Raw genomic sequence first — 17,204 nt, forward strand, 5'->3', positions numbered from 1 at the left:
ATGCAAAGCATTCAGTTAACACCTTAGCCATGCACCTTGTCTCCATGGGCAGAATTTTGTCCTCATCGGGCGGGGGCGAGCGGGAGCGGTTGGGAAACCAACCGCTGCCCACAGTCGGGCCGTGACCACGATTTCACGCTCGTGGACCAATTAAGGAGTGCAAGCGTGCAAATACGTGCAATGAAAGCTCCCTGAGACACAGAGCTTCCTCAGGAAGTTGAAGATTTAAAAAATGGAAAATAAGACTTTTCAAATGTTTAAAAAAAACTTGTCCCCACATGTAAGTCTGTCATATGAGCAGGGATATGTTATTAATGAAACGTTAAAATTTTTATTTAATTTCTAATTGCAGTTGGAAACCTCATCCCACCCGTCTTTGTGGTTTCCTAAAAAATCCAAAGGCCGCTTGGCCTTTTCGCTTGCCTGCCAACCATAGGATTGGACAGGCAACGAAAAATTTAATTTAATTGGCACTTTAATGGCCTGAATAGGCCTGTTAATTGTCAGCGGGCATGCTGCCCACTCACGCGCGCACCCACCGATCGAAATATCGCTCATCATTTTGCACTTGTTCAGGTTGGGCATGCACCCGCCCGACGAGTGAAAAATTCTGGCCCATGTGTAAATCCCCTTTTTGATCCCTAGTCAGTCCTACTCCTCCTTTTACCAGCCTCTTACTACTTATGTGCCAATAGAAGACTTTGGGATCCCCCTTTACATTGGCTGCTAGTCTTTTCTCATAATTCCTCTTTGCTTCTCTTATTTGCTTCTTCACCTCCCCTCCGAACCCTCTGTATCCCGCTTGGTTCTCAGTTGTATTTTTTACCTGACACTGTCATAAGGACACTTTTTCTTCCTAATTGCTATCTCTTATTTCTGACAGCAGAAATTTTAAATTATTTTGTTGCAGGCATTGATCAATATGACCGTGACAGTATAATCAATGATTTTAAGACAGGAGTGTGCCGATTGCTTGTGGCAACATCAGTAGCAGCACGAGGACTGGATGTCAAACAGTTGATTCTTGTTATCAACTACAGTTGTCCCAACCACTATGAAGATTATGTACATCGAGTAGGACGTACTGGAAGAGCTGGTAACAAAGTGAGTAATGCACAGAAAATGATCTTGGATCATTGAAGTACTCTGTTTTAGATTTGATTAAATACAGTTGCAATTTGTCAGTAGCCATCTGTTGTTTTGTAGGGTTATGCCTATACTTTCATTACTGAAGATCAAGTCCGTTATGCAGGGGATATAATTAAGGCCTTAGAATTATCAGGAAATGCTGTTCCACTCGAGCTGGAAAAATTGTGGGATGACTTCAAAGAACAACAAAAAGCAGTAAGTAGTAGTTGTTATTGAGTTGCATGATTGGGTCCAAGCATTGTCCTTTTGCCTTTTATATGAAAATGTAAATATTTGAATATTAATACTCTTGCAATATAGAAATGCTGTTTGAATTTAACCTAATTTTAGAATTATGTAATAAGGAATAACCACATTAATTTTGTTAACCATTTATTTTCTTTTGTGTTTCTAAGGAAGGGAAAACTATTAAAAAGTCTAGTGGCTTCTCTGGAAAAGGCTTTAAGTTTGATGAAACAGAACAAGTTCTAGCAAACGAAAGAAAGAAACTACAGAAAGCTGCTCTGGGTCTCCAGGATTCTGATGATGAGGACACTGCAGTTGATGTAAGTATTGCCGATAGTGTGTGAGCTGAGCATAAGGCTTCGGGATTTGGGACAAAGGCTGTCATGCACATTTCTGTTAAGTTACCTTGGTATCATATTTGAATTTCGTCATTACTGATGATTTATAGCAGCGAATACATCTGAATTACTTGTTGATTTCATGACTTTATTCTGCTGTAATTTGCTGTAACATTTGATTTTTTTCAGATTGATGAACAGATTGAGAGCATGTTTAATTCCAAGAAGCGCGTGAAGGACATGGCAATGCCAGGAGCTGCTAATGTTCCAGTGCCATCTGCTGGTAATGCAGAGAAACTAGAGATTGCTAAGAGGTTGGCATTGAAGATCAATGCTCAGAAGAATCTTGGTGCAGAAGCTCAGGTAATAGATGTCTAATGTGAACCAGTGGAATGTTAACTAGTTTGAAACTAATGTGATTCAGCATAACTTTGTGAGTTTACTGAATGCTTATAGTTATTTTATCTAAAATGAATTGGGATGGGAAATTATTATCCAAGTATAAAACAACACTACAGCGGTAGCAATGTTTATAATTAAGTTTGCAAGATGAGAGAAGGGAATGCATTGATAGGATTGTTTCCAGAGTGGGAATCCTGACTCTGATCGAACGTTTCCTTCAGCACCACATAAAATCTAACCCTACAGGTTTTGCTCACCTGTCCCACCCCCCTTAAACAGCATATATTTCACCATATTTTTACTTCTCTTCAGTTCTGAAGAAGAGTCATACAGACTCAAAACGTTAACTTTGCCTTTCTCTCCACAGATGTTGTCAGACCTGCTGAGTTTTTCCAGCACTTCTTGTTTTTATTTCAGATTTCCAGCATCCGCAGTATTTGCCTTTATCTTAGTGTTTAATTGATTGCCACTTCTCTTCCAGGAATACCTACCTTGAAGAAGCACTGCTCTTCTTTCTGACAGGATTTCCGCTTGTCTCTTTTGCCCTGTTCACCTTCATTGCTTTCCCTCCTAGTGCTTAACAAGGTGTTTACGAAAACTCGCTTTCACAGCCATATTTCCTTCCTCAGTGACTGTCTCTGTCTCCATCTCCGAATTACTCCACCTGGATTCCAACTCAAGTTCCATCCCTCATGTTTCGAATCCACCCAGGATTACAGGTATCTCCGGGACATACAACACTCCTTGGACAGCCGTTCTCGCCGCATCCTGAGATCCACGCTCAATGCCATGCGCCGCCATATGAACGCACTCGACCTCTCCCTCCAACAGCACCGACTCACCCTATCTCAAAGCTGTCTTTTCTCCCAGTTTCATTTTATTTTTCTTCTCATCTGACGCCTTAACAAGAAACTTCGCCTCTTTCTTTCAGATGCTAAGGAACGTAAGCTCCAACAACTCATTGATACCAACCCCTACCCAGGACCCTTCACCCTTCTCATCCCTCTGACCCCATCCCTTCTTCTAATCCCTGCCGTGTTTTCACTATATCCCCTGACCTTCCCCTCTCTGATGCTGAATGTTCAGTACTCAGCAAAGGACTCAGTTTCATAGCCTTTCACTCTCACCTCAATGAATTCTGGGCTCGGCACGATGCTGAACTCTTCTTTCGCCACCTTCGCCTCCATGCTGACTTCTTTGGGCAGGAGTCCTCCCTCCATTCAACGGATCCTTTCACCCACCTCCAATATTCTCCCTCCACCTGGACTCCTCCCTCTGGCCTCTTACCTGCCCTTGATCTTTTCATTGCTAACTGTTGACATGACATCGGCTGTCTCAATTTCTCTGCTCCTCTCATCCACTCTAATCTCTCTCCTTCTGAACTTGCTGCACTGCGTTCTCTCAGGCCCAACCCTGACTTTGTTAGCAAACCTGCCGACAAGGGTGGTGCTGTTGTTTTCTGGCGTACTGCCCTCTACCTTACAGAGGCTGCGCGCCAACTCTCAGACACTTCCTCCTACCTCCCCCTGGACCATGACCCCACCACCGAACATCAAGCTATTGTTTCCAGGACTGTCACTAACCTCATCTCATCTCTGGAGATCTTCCTTCCACAGCTTCCAACCTCATAGTCTCCCAACCTCGGACAGCCCACTTCTACCTCCTCCCCAAAATCCACAAACGGGACTGCCCTGGTAGACCGACCGTGTCAGCATGTTCCTGCCCCACGGAACTCATTTCTCGCTATCTTGACTCCATTCTCTCTCCCCTTGTCCACTCCCTTCCCACCTACATCCGTGATTCCTCTGACATCCTACATTATATCAACAATTTCCAGTTCCCTGCCCCCAACCGCCTTCTCTTCTCACTGGACGTCCGATCTCTCTACACCTCCATCCCCCACCAGGATGGTCTGATGGTTCTCCGCCTCTTCCTCGAGCAGAGGTCCGAACAATCCCCATCTACCACTACTCTCCTCCGTCTGGCTGAACTTGTTCTCACACTGAACAATTTCTCCTTAAACTCCTCTCACTTCCTCCAAATAAAAGGTGTGGCTATGGGTACCTGCATGGGCCCCAGTTATGCCAGTTTCTTTATTGGGTATGTGGAACATTCCATGTTCCAACCTTACTCAGGCCCCCTCCTACAACTCTTTCTCCAGTACATCGACGACTGTTTCAGTGCCGCTTCATGCCCTCATCTGGACCTGGAAAAATGTATAACTTTTGCTTCCAATTTCCACCCCTCCATTACTTTCACATGGTCCATCACTGACACTCCCCTTCCCTTCCTTGATCTCTCAGTCTCAATTTCTGGTGATAGACTGTCCACCAATATTCATTACAAGCCCACTGACACCCACAGCTACCTCGACTACAGCTCCTTACACACTGCTTCCTGTAAAGACTTCATCCCATTCTCTCAGTTCCTTCGCCTCCGTTGCATTTGTTCCGATGATGCCATTTTCCAAGACAGTGTTTCTGACATCTCTTCCTTAACCGAGGTTTCCCACCCATGGTGGTGGACAGGGCCCTGTCTGACCTATCTCCCGCGCCTCTGCCCTCACACCTTCCTCTCCCTCCCAGAACCATGATAGGGTCCCCCTTGTCCCCACTATTGACCCCACCAGCCTCTGCATTCAAAGGATCATCCTCCACCACTTCTGCCAACTCCAGCATGATGCCACTACCAAACACATCTTCCCTTCACACCACCAGTCCCCCCTCCTTCCGTCAGCATTCCGTAGGGACCATTACCTCCGGGACACCCTGGTCCACTCCTCCACCACTCCCAACACTTCAACCCCCTCCCACGGCACCTACCCATGCAGCGCTTCACTTGCACTTCCCTCAATTTGGTCTACTGCATTCGCTGCTCCCAATGCTATCTCCTCTACATTGGCGAGACCAAACACTGACTGGATGACCGTTTTGTGGAATACCTTCGGTCTGTCCGCAAGCGTGACCCAGATCTTCCTGTCGCTTGCCATTTCAACATACCGCCCTACCCTCCTACCCACATGTCCACCCTTGGCCTGCTGCAGTGTTCCAATGAAGCTCAACGCAAACTGGAAAAACAGGACCTCATCTTCCGATTAGGCACTTTACAGCCTTCCGGACTTAACATTGGGCTGAATTTTGCCGTCGGCAAGAAGGAGGCGGGGTCCCGCGTCATCCCACCCCATTTAAATTTTCAGGAAGGCGGGGGCACAGCAAAATCAACTGCGGGCCCGCCAACCTGTCAATGGCCAACTGAGGCCATTGACAGGATCATTGAAACAATTAAAGGACCTGCCCAACCAAACTTAAGGTTGGTGGGCAGGCTAGGAGCCCTGGCGGGCTTCAGAAAAAACATGAAACCTCATCCACCGGCAGGATGAGATTTCATGTAGGCATTTAAAAAGTTTAATAAAGTTTTAGTGTAATTTATGAACATGTCCCATCTCATTGTCACATGAGGGGGACATGGTAAGGATTTTTTTTTTCTATGTTTAATGTTTTTAAAACTGTTAGCAATCTCCCTAAGGCAGCACTTAGCTTCAGGGAGATGTGCGCTTGCGCAAAAGAGCATACTCTCGCTTTTGGGGAATCGCCCCCCGCCCGCACAGGAAGCGCATAGCGCTTCCCACTGGATGTCACGCTGGGCGGGTCTTAATTGGCCCGACCACATAAAATGGCGGTGGGGCCCACCTCTCCGGCAGGGATCGGCTCCCTGCCCACCAGAGATTGGGTCAGGCCCACCCACCCGGCAGGCAGAAAATTCTGCCCATAGAGCTCAACAGCTTCAGACCATGTACTCTATCCTCCATCCTCGCCCCTTTTTGATCCCCTTTTTTCAAAATTTATTTATTAATTTTTATTTATATATTTTTCCCCACCTATTTTTATTATTATTATTATTTTTAAAGTTTATTTCCATTTTTATTCATTGCTTTATCCCCACCTTTTAGCCTATTTCGACCTTTCTTCCCACACCATCCCCTTCCCCCACTCGGGTTATCTGTCACTTGCTCATTCTGCTTTCTACTCTTAATGTCACCATTAGCATCTCCTTTAGGCAGTATCACCACCATCAACACCCCTTCGACCTTTTGTTTGTGACATCTTTTGCAATCTCTCCTTTGCTTCCACCTATCACCGGCCGCCTATCCAGCTTCACCTGCCCCACCCCCCTTAAACAGTATATATTTCACCATATTTTTACTTCTCTTTAGTTCTGAAGAGTCACACGGACTCAAAACGTTAACACTATCTTTCTCTCCACAGATGCTATCAGGCCTGCTGAGTTTTTCCAGCACTTTTTGTTTTTGTTTTAGATTTCCGGCATCCGCAATATTTTGCCTTTATTTTGCTCAAGAGGTGTTCTGTCTTCACATGATCAATCTGACTTAATGTATCCATTCATAGAGAGAATAGGACTTAGTCCCTCAGATTGCTTTTTGACAGTGCAGTTTATTTATTAAATTAAGTAAACTAGTCCTATAATTCTACTTAGTTGGTTATCCAAGCATTTGAGTTGTCAATAATTAAAGGCAGTTTAATTGTCTTTTTAAATGCTTAGTATTGGGGTAACATCTCACATAAATATAGACTGAAGATACAAACAGCAATATTTTTTTCAAGCTTGGTAACTTATTTTTTTCTCTCCAGCCAGTATTGCCCTGGAGCTAAGTACTTCTAAGTGATAGGAGATAGGCATTGGTCTAGGTGACACCCTTCTCGCATGTTTGTTCCAATTTCTATGACCTGCTCCCTTTCTCCAGTTAATTTTTGTTGCGCATGTTTGCCACTTCATTTTTATAATGTGGCAAATTGATTATTTGATCTTAAGTAAATTTTATCTCTTGATGAAATTGCTATTTTTGGTAGTATTACCATGCAAGTAAGAGAGTGTTTTTCAAATTATTCAGCAACTTTTACCTTCAGGTGTGATTTCTGACTGTAATAAAATAAAACTACATTGGCACTGTCACAAAAATGTGCATAAACAAATTAGCAACTAGGTTTTGAAGACGGTTCTGTTTCTTTTGGAGACTACATATCTATGAAGGAAAATTTTACATTGCCCTCTCTAGAAATAGCATCACTGAAATGCTATTATACCTACTTTAAGATAAACTCAGAGTTGAGCAGATTTTTAGTATGAAATATTAGCTAATAACTTGTAAAATTTGACTGTATGTGTCATAAAATTGAAGTTTGGAACTTCGTACAAAACCAAGTTATACAAAAGAATAATTGTAAAATTAGTTTTAATGGTTCTTCATAGACTAAGCTATTTTACGTGGATTAGCAGCTAATTTAATATTTCTGTGATGTCAGATAGATACTGGAATTAGAATCTGTGTGAAACTCAGTGGATGAGGTTTGTTGTGTAAAAGAGTTTCCACTGTGGTTTTTAATTTTGCTCAGTTGCTAGCTATGAACCAGAGGTCAGAGTCTTAAATCAATTAGCATATGTGATTGCTGGCAGAACTTCATACACAGTTTCAAGTAAGCAAAGGTACTTAGCAACAGCTGCAAGTACTTATTACTAAAGAACAAGTCTGCCCACTGATGGATCAGTTGGTATTGGTTGCATGCAACTGAGCCACTTGGATCAGAAGATTCCAAGTTTAGTTCCTAATTTGTGCTGAGTTAGCTGATCCCAGCTGGGTTGGCAGTGCACTTTGCCTCAATGACATAGGTGGAGCAAAATCTGCCTTGCTTCCTGCTTATGATCATTATTCAGAAATTCTAGGTAGAGAATGCACTACAAGACATCATTGGGCTCTGCTGTAACACATCTCAAAATTGAGTAGATTGGCAATTCAAATGTGAAGACTGGGCACTTTGGTGAGATACCAAAAGTTAACAGTGAAGCCGTACTCCAGTAGGGTCAGGAGACAAATGAAAGAAAATTGTCAATGAATAAAATTCTGTATGAATAGTATAATATCTTAATGGGACTGAGTGGGTTAAATTTTTATTTTCACTGTCTGAGCAATAATCTGGCAGGGTGGATCACCCACCCTCAATAAAACCCAACTGATTTCCATTCTTTGATTTTAATGGATATAAATGCAGCAGCTTGTATAATGAGCAATTGATCCATACTACTAGATTACTGCTTAGGTGTGAACATGAAAATCTACCCAAACATGTTTGTGTGCTCAATGTTGTGCTGAATGATTAGATATTCTGTTTTGTATTGTGGTGCAGCTATGTCAGTCCATCCACACTGTTAATGGGAATGTCTGCTTCCAGGGCATACTTCTATTTTCTATTCATTTCTTGTCCTATGAACGCTACACCAATTGCATAAGGAAAAATAGGCAGTAAACATTTGCTCACCACTGAGAGACTTGTGTGTCAGAGAATCAACAGCCATCCTTTCATAAAAAGTAAGCCACCAAATGATGTGGGATTATGTAACTCACTGTTCATTTACTTCGTTTTTCAGTAAATCACTACCGACACTATTAAAATTTAAAAGCAAGTATTGAATATATTTATACTCATGTCATAACCAGGCATTTAGAATATAACAGGCCTAATAATCTACAGTGAAAACAGCAGATAGTACAACATGCTTTTAGTGCAGCTCACTTTTAGATTTTTTTACACCTTTATGTTGTGCAATTTACTATCCTGAGAAAGGTGATTATTAGGGCACTCCTTTCAACCCTCAGTTTCTGATTGAGGATTTTTCCTACTTGCTGTTTCTGGTGCTAAGTGGAGTTCTTTGTTTCTGGTGTCTTAAATCCTACTTTCTCCACAAGCTTGTCATTACTTACTAGAATTCAGAGGCGTCTTAATTGTCAATTTATGCAACAAAAGTGTGTGGATTTTGCAGCATATTACCAAATAGTCAACACAAGAACAACACTTGTTTAAGACAAGTATGGAGAATGGCACATTGAGCTATATATTTGCATTACCCCTTGAGGAGAAAAGGTGCAGAAAACTGAAGAGAGTACTCCACTCAGTAGCAGAACCAGGAAACAGAGGCCTGGAGGAGTCAGCCTAGCAATACCTAAACAGTCCACAGTAATTAGCAGAAGGGGTAGACTCAGGTTCTGGAAGCAAAAACAGTAAGTTCATGACTAGACAAAGGAGCAGGATTAGGAAAGCTTAGAGGGTTGTGGGACTGGAGGACGTAATAAAGATAAGGAGGGGCAAGGCCCTGGAGGGATTCAAAAACAAGGATGAGAATTTTAAAATCAAGATGTTGCTTGACAGGGAGCTAATGTAGGTCAGCAAGCATAGAAGTGATAGCACAGAGGTGATAGAACAGTACTTGGGTGAGAGTTAAGACACAAGCACTGGAGATTTGGATGACCTCAGGTTGACAGAGGGTCAACCACTTGCTTGTGAGTCTGGAGTCCCAAATAGGCCAGACCGGGTAAGGATGGCAGATTTTCTTCCTTTAAGGACTTTAGAGAATCAGATGAGTTTTTACAACAATCTGGTACTTTTATGGTTACTATTTCTGGTACTTGCCTTTTATTCAATTAACTGAATTTAAATTGTCCAACAGCCATTGTAGGGTTTGAACTCCTATCTCTGGATCATTAGTGCAGGCCTCTGGATTATGAATCTGATAAAATAACCACAATGCTAATGTATCCAAAGAATGATCAAATTTGCATGTATATAGTGCCTTCAGGACCTCCGAATAATCTAAAGCACTCCACAGTCAATGAAACACTTTTGAAATGTTGTCAGTGATGTAATGACCGCTGATGTAACAAAAAGGAAACACAGAAGCCTGTTGGCACACATCAAGGTACCAGAAAGATGTTAATGGCCAGATAATCTGCTTTTATAATTTTAATTGAGGAACAAGCATTTCTTTGAACAGTGGCATGGAATCTCTTGCATCTATCTCAAGGTCATCACCTCTGAAAATGTAGTACTACCTCAGCATTATACTGAAGAATCAAAATTCATTAATACACTCAAGTTTCTTGCAGTAGTGCTGGTTCCCATGACTATGACTTGGGGGAGAGTGCTACCGTTGAACCAAGGGTGAGACCTTAAAACTTTCTTTGTATTGGGTCAATGCTATGGAGGTCAATTGCTTATGACAGAAATCTGCGAATCTCTCTCTTTAGTCCATTCAGAATTTTAGTCGATAACTATAATAGTCGTATTATTCCTAGTTTAAGACTTTATTTCTTAGCTGCCAAATTGCCACCTATAAAATGTATTTATTCTCTATTACGACAAATATGTTAAAGTTTTTTTAAAAGTACAGGTGATGAGCAAGCTCCAGACCAAGATTACAGCTAAATTTGAATTTCTGGTTAATCATTCACTTAGTAGATTGCATTCTGTAAATAATGGTTCAGCCATATGTTGCATAGTGTAATGATGCTTATGCAAACTGCCATGAACGGAATGATTCCCCATGTCGTAAGTTTCCATTGTGTTTTAGAACTGATGAAGATACTTGAGTGGAATTCAGACCTATTTTTGCAGGAAAGGCAAGGAAATCAGATCCTTTGTTATACTAAGACCTTCTCTCCATCATAAAGTTAGAAGTGAGGATGTTCACTGATAATTGCACAATGTTCACCATTTGCGACTTCTCCGATACTGAAGCAGTCCTTGCCTCTATACAGCAAGACCTGAACAACATTCAGGCTTGGGCAGATAAGTGACAAGTAACATTCCACCACATAAGTGTCAGGCAACAACCATCTCCAACAAAAGAGAAAATACAACCATCTCCTTGCCAATCAGTGGCATTTGCCATTGCTGAATCCCACACTGTCGATATCCTGGGGGGTTACCATTGACCAGAAACTGAACTGAACCATATAAATATTGCGGCTACAAGAGCAGGTCAGTGGCTGGGAATTCTGCAGCAAGTAACTCATCTGATTCCCCAAAGTTTGTCTACCATCTGCAAGGCACAAGTGCGATGGAATACTCTTTCCACTTGCCTGAATGAGTGCAGCTCCAACAACACTCAAGAAGCTTAACACCATCCAGGACAAAGTAGCCTGCTTGATTGGCACCCCATCCACCACCTTCAACATTCACACCCTCCATGACATATGGACAGTGGCAGCAGTGTGTACCATCGACAAGATGCACTGCAGCGCAACTCACCAAGGCTCCTTTGACAGCTGTGACCTCTGCTACCTTGAAGAGCAAAGGCAGCAGATGCATGGGAGCACCACTACATGCAAGTTCTCATCCAAGCCACATACCATCCTGGTTTGAAACTATAACCCCGTTTATTCACTGTTGCTGAGTCAAAATCCTGGATCAGCTTCCTAACAGCCCTGTGTGTGTACCTATACCACATGGACTGCAGCGGTTCAATAAGGCAGCTCACCACCACCTTCTCAAGGGCAAGTAGGGATGGGTAATAAATGCTGGCCTAGCCAGAATGCCCACATCTCCAAGCAGCATTGATAGTGTCCTGAGTGCAAGTCACCTGTTCACCCTCTCAAGTAGGATGTAGAGAAGGGCAGGAAAGTATTCCACTCTCATGTTGACACCACATTATTTAAATTGTATAGTGTGCTCTTCTCTTCCTTCAGCCCCTCTCCCCCAAAAGAAATCTTGAGAAATTGCAACAGGATTCCATTTCTTTTTTAAGATACTACCTTGTTTTCTGGCTCTTCAGTTAACAACCATTTCTGGCTAAGAGCATAGAAGACTGAGAAGCAAGATCTTCAAGGTTGAGCATCGTAAGTGTTGTTTCTGAACAGAATTAAGCAGTATTGAAGACTCGCCCAGAGTAATTTCATTTTAGTTTCCCCCTCATGTGAGTGAGAGCATGGTTTTACTTAACATTTCCTCACAGTGGCACAGCTGAGGCTTGCAATGTGGATGATCATGGTGTGTGAACTTGTACAGCCACTGCACATTGGTGTACATGTGTTGTGTACATGTACATGTGAATTTGCAGCATTCCCAATAACATGCTGCAATTTATTTTTCTGTATTGCTGTTCATTACATTTAATTTTTCCCCTTAAATTCAGGATGTGATGCAGCAGGCTACAAATGCTATTATGAGAGGCCGCACTCTCCAAGCCCCGACTGTGTCTGCTAAAACAATTGCAGAGCAGAAAGCAGAGAAGATCAATGCCAAACTCAACTATGTGCCAGCAGAGAAGCAGGATGATGAGAAACCAGAAAATGCACAAACAGAATCTTTCAAAAGATATGAGGAAGAGCTCGAGATCAATGATTTCCCACAGGTGAGAGTATCTTCTGGGTGGACTTTAAAGTTGCAAATTAACTGGACTCCTTAACAACTTGAAGTTTGATGCTTTAATTGCTTCAGTTCATCCACTTTACAGCAGTTCTTTGCATCTTCACATAGTCACTTAAAACCATGAAAATTATTGTTTTGGTGTGATTAATTAGATGACAATCAACCAGTAATACAAATTCTACATAAATCCTCCATATAAAGCTTCATGACTATATACACAACAACCTTGACCGTAGCATTTCCTGAGAGCTCTCTACTCCAGTGGTCTCAGTCACCAACAACTTGTATTCGTCAGCACCCATATTCCCCACACTATTTCAATCTCACTTTCTTCTGCATCCACTGCTAGAAAAACCTCTTCAAGTCACTTAAAACTGCATTCTTGTCTGTGGTTCTCTATTTGCCATGACGCACTTATAACTATTAAAATGCTCAAGGACTCTCTCACCTCCACCTTTGAAGCCTTTTTTACCCCAGTAAAAATTTCAGTGTTTACAAATCCCTCTCATTTCACCCAGTTCGACCATATGCTCCTTGAAGTTCAAAGAGATGCAACAAGGAGTGTACCTGGTGCATTCTGAGCTAACTGAATGGGATCACCCTTTTTCTGATAGTTCTAAGAGTTATGTTGGAAACAGATTTGGGCTGCTACCTATAAACTGTATACTTAGATTTGTGCTGAGTTTATATCTGCTATCATTAATGTGACATAAAATTTATCTTGGACTGTGATTATAAGATAACTGGTGTTAATATAATGTAAAGATGTTTGGCCTAATATCCCTTTATGTGTCTGTGTCAGATTTTGTTTGATAAAGATTGCAAAGCACCTTGGGAAATTTTGTTAAAGGTACTTAATAAATTCAAGTTGTGTGAAAAGTGGGAAAAAAACATGCTGATTAAACAGGGTGCTCAAGATAGGACAGAGGAAAATTAGATAAACACTTGATACTTTAATAAATGATTTTAACTGTGCCCTTGGGAGTATGCCAATAGGATATCAAAAGCCTTATTGGTCTGAAGCCTAGGTATAGTAGAATTTAAAAACCAAGAATCTTTGCATAATGTAAACAATATCAGCATGCATAGGCTGTCTGTAAGTATCTGCCATGCCTTCATTTTTCACTTAACATTTTATAGACGGCCAGGTGGAAGGTAACCTCCAAGGAAGCTCTGCAGAGGATTAGTGAATATTCAGAAGCTGCCATCACTATTAGAGGCACTTACTTTCCTCCAGGGAAAGAACCCAAAGAAGGCGAGCGGAAAATCTACCTTGCTATAGAAAGTAAGCATTGATGAATGTATTTGAAGTGTGACTTGATAAAATGTTGCTTTAGGCATCAAGCCCAAAACTGCAGCAATTGCTGACTTGTTTAAAAAGTGGAATTTGCGCACAATAGGCACAACTGCCTCTTGATGCTTCATTAAAGCCTTATTTACACATTTTATATTTACATTTTAGAATTCAATGGTAATGTGCCATTAAGAAGTAGACTGCATACTTCAATTTTGACTTCTTTGTTGTTGAATTTTATAAATTGTTATATTAATATGCTTTCATTCTTTGTAATGTATTTGCCTGCCATTTAACAGGTGCTAGTGAACTGGCTGTTCAGAAAGCTAAAGCTGAGATTACAAGACTTATTAAAGAAGAGCTCATTAGACTGGTAAGCAGCTTCATTCTTTGAAACCCATCCCCTCCACCCAGTATTGACAAAAATCACTTTCAATAAAATAATCTTTTGAGTGAGTTAAAAAGTCTGTTTCTAAACCTTATCCTTTTTTTATACGCAATAAACATTGACTGAATTAATATCACGTTTCACTTTTATTGCTTGTAACCATTTACTAGGGAAAAATTCAGTATTTTGTGATCAAAGGGACAGAGAAATACACAACATGGAAACAGCCTGTTTTAACCAATCAGGCTGTGTCAGTCTTTATCCTCATAAGCAAATACGTACTTCTAATCACATTTACCCATCCTTTGTCATACCCTTTAAACCCTTTTTCCTTCATCCAACTATCCAACTTAATCTTAAATCTTGGCCTACTTTGCCATCACAGCCACTAATCCTGAAAGTGAATTCCACAGCCTCAGAACTCTGTAAAGAAGTTTCTCCTGTCCTCTGTTCTAAATCTCTTGCGTTGAATCTTTCATCCATGGCCTCTTGTTCTTAACCCCTCAACTATTGCTAACAGTTCACTTCTATCTATCCTGTCCCATCCTGTCATAAATTTAAACATTTTTTATCAATACCTCTGTCTATCTTTTCATTTTGGGTTAAGGGAAGCGATTAATAATTTACTGGTACTTAACTGCTGGACTCCTTGGGCCCAAAATTTCTGCACTGCCACCAAAACCATGGTGGAACAAGAGTTGCATCTGTTGACTGCCCAGGCTCTTGAGAGGCCCCTGCAGGGTTGGCAGAAGAAAAACCAATTGTTCTAGTAAGGAGAGCCTTGAGGGTATTAGTGAACTAAAGATATAGGGGGAAAATTCCTTTCTCAGAAATCAAAGGGAATTTAGTTGATCCCTCTGGCACCAATTACCTTTGCTCCTTTGCATTTTTGGAGCCTTTATGAGGAATCGGCACCTCTCAGAGAGCATAGTCTCCACTGGACTTAACAAGGGTGAGCTGCATGGAACCCCTGCCTCTGAATATTCACTTGGTGGTGCGGGGAAGCACCTGTCAGATCAGGATTTTTTATCTGAGGACAATTGGTTCCACCCCAATCCTGGTAATTTCTCTTCCCTGCTTCTCTTTACCAGCAGGAGAATTGTCAAATTTCAAGCCCCAGCCACCTAGAAACTTTAGGCTCCTTATGATGTGGGTTGGAGTTTGTTTCTAATGTTGATACATTGCATCTGGTGTTCTAACAAATGCACATAAGCTCATGAAACTGTATATAGCTGACAGCTGAGGATATTCCCCTTGTTCCTCTCATTGCTTTGAGAGCTAACCATTTGATGTCTTGAAATGGGGATCAGGTTTGGAGAGATAGTAAAATCTGGCCTGTGAGCAATTTAAATGCATGTGTTCCAAAAAAGTTTGTAACAAGCAAAAGTAGATAATTCTGTATAATGCACACACAAGGTTCTTGAAAAGGTAACGATTAGCAGTGTTTTATTGGTGGCCATGTACTTGTGTTAACTAACTTATTAAACATGTGCTTTTTTTATTGCAGCAAAACTCATACCAGCCAACCAACCGTGGACGATACAAGGTTTTGTAGGAGACCTGTAAAATGTATGCAATATCTACAGTCAATTTTGAAGGTAGTCCATTATTGTGGGTTAATTGATTTATTTTATTCTCTCTATAATGTTAAAATTAAGTTCATTTGAAAATATTTTTTAGCCATTCTACAGAATCTGTAGAATACACCTTGTGAACTTCTGGAAACTGTGTAATGCAGTAATGGAAATAAGTTTCTGTTGAAGTGTTAAACTTTTACTAAATTCAACTTGCTGTACGTGAACAAAAAGTACTCATGTTTTTGAAGTGTAAAAAACTTGTCTTTTGTAGACTGGGATACAAAAATGTCAAGAAAGTTAAATAAATGAACAATATCTTTAATTTCATGGCTTCCTTTATTGAATCACCAAACTTATAATTTGTGTGAGTTCTAGTGATAGCCGTTGTGTTGCCATTAAACATTTTATTCTGATCTTATTAGGCTTAAAGTAACAATAAAAGTATCTCATTATACTGCTTCATCATTTTCATTTCTGCATGCAGAATCAATTTTTCTGAGTGTAAATTCATTTAATTTGGGTAGAAAAATACTTGCGTTTTATAGCACCTTTCACATGATCAAGCATCCTAGCCCCTCATAGCAATGAATTCTTTTTATAGTCATTGTAGGCAAACATAGCCTATATGCAAGCCCCACACACAGTAACAGATTTAATCTCTAGTTAACCTCTTCTTTTGGGGTTGATTAAAAGATGAAAGTTGGTCAGAATACCTGGAGAATCCCCTGCTCAACTCGAAAAAAGTGTCATGAGATCTTTTACATCCACCTGAAAAGACAGACAGGGCCTTCTGTTAACTCATCTGAAGGACAACGTCATTTGTATATTACACAGGAACAGGTTTCAAAAATAAAAACAGAATATGCTGGAAATACTCAGGTCAGGCAACATTCACAAGAACACAAGGTGTGAACAGGAGTAGACCAATACAGCCCGTCGAGCCTGCTCTGCCATTCAATACGATCATGGTTGACCTTGAGCTTCAACTCCACTTTCCCAACCATTCCCCATATCCCTTGATTCCCTGAGAAACCAAAAATACATTTATCCCAGCCTTAAATACAGCCAGTGATGGAGGACCTACAGCTCTCTGGGGTGGAGAATTCCAAAGATTCACCCTTTGAGTGAAGAAATTTCTCTTCACCTTAGTCCTAAATGATTGACACCTTAACAATAGACTGTACCCCCATGTTCTAGATTCCCCAGCCAGTGGAAAGAACCTCAATGTCTACCCTGTCAAGCCCCTTCAGAATTGTGTATGTTTCAATGAGAACTTCTGATGAAAGGTCATGGGCCTGAAATGTTGACTGTTTCTCTCCACATATGCTGCCTGACTTGAGAGTTTCCAGCATTTTCTGTTGTTTTTTTCCAGACTTGCAGCAGCTACAGTATTTTGCTTTTGTAACAGATTTCAGACCCCTTCCAAAGCTTTCCCAAAGCTACATGTCCTCCTTCCAGATGATACAACCCCAGTTTGATCAGCCCAGGAGAAACCTCTTTTTGGAAGAAATGGAATTGAGAAATGGAGAACAAAGCATATATAAAGATTACAACTTCCACTTACATTTATCAAGCACTTATGATGTGAGTGTCCTAAGGCACTTTATAGGAAAG

The 17,204-nt window shown here is 41.1% G+C and overlaps 1 protein-coding gene across 4 annotated transcripts in view; it reads left to right on the forward strand.

Annotated features, from left to right (window-relative positions):
• ddx46 (DEAD (Asp-Glu-Ala-Asp) box polypeptide 46) overlaps positions 1-15,912 on the forward strand; it is a 69,487-nt gene extending 53,575 nt beyond the window's left edge. For 2 of the 4 annotated variants that reach the window (XM_041193460.1, XM_041193462.1), the window contains 8 exons: positions 911-1,104; positions 1,207-1,344; positions 1,545-1,694; positions 1,902-2,078; positions 12,090-12,314; positions 13,472-13,616; positions 13,925-13,998; positions 15,521-15,912. In XM_041193460.1, coding sequence (XP_041049394.1) covers positions 911-1,104; positions 1,207-1,344; positions 1,545-1,694; positions 1,902-2,078; positions 12,090-12,314; positions 13,472-13,616; positions 13,925-13,998; positions 15,521-15,568 — 1,151 coding nt within the window. In that variant the 3' untranslated portion in view covers positions 15,569-15,912. The remainder of the gene's footprint in view (positions 1-910; positions 1,105-1,206; positions 1,345-1,544; positions 1,695-1,901; positions 2,079-12,089; positions 12,315-13,471; positions 13,617-13,924; positions 13,999-15,520) is intronic. The other 2 variants (XM_041193461.1, XM_041193463.1) reach the window with 1 other exon arrangement.
• The last annotated feature ends 1,292 nt before the right edge of the window (positions 15,913-17,204 follow it).

The sequence above is a fragment of the Carcharodon carcharias genome, chromosome 8 (genome assembly GCF_017639515.1).
Source record: "Carcharodon carcharias isolate sCarCar2 chromosome 8, sCarCar2.pri, whole genome shotgun sequence".
Lineage (NCBI taxonomy): Eukaryota > Metazoa > Chordata > Chondrichthyes > Lamniformes > Lamnidae > Carcharodon > Carcharodon carcharias.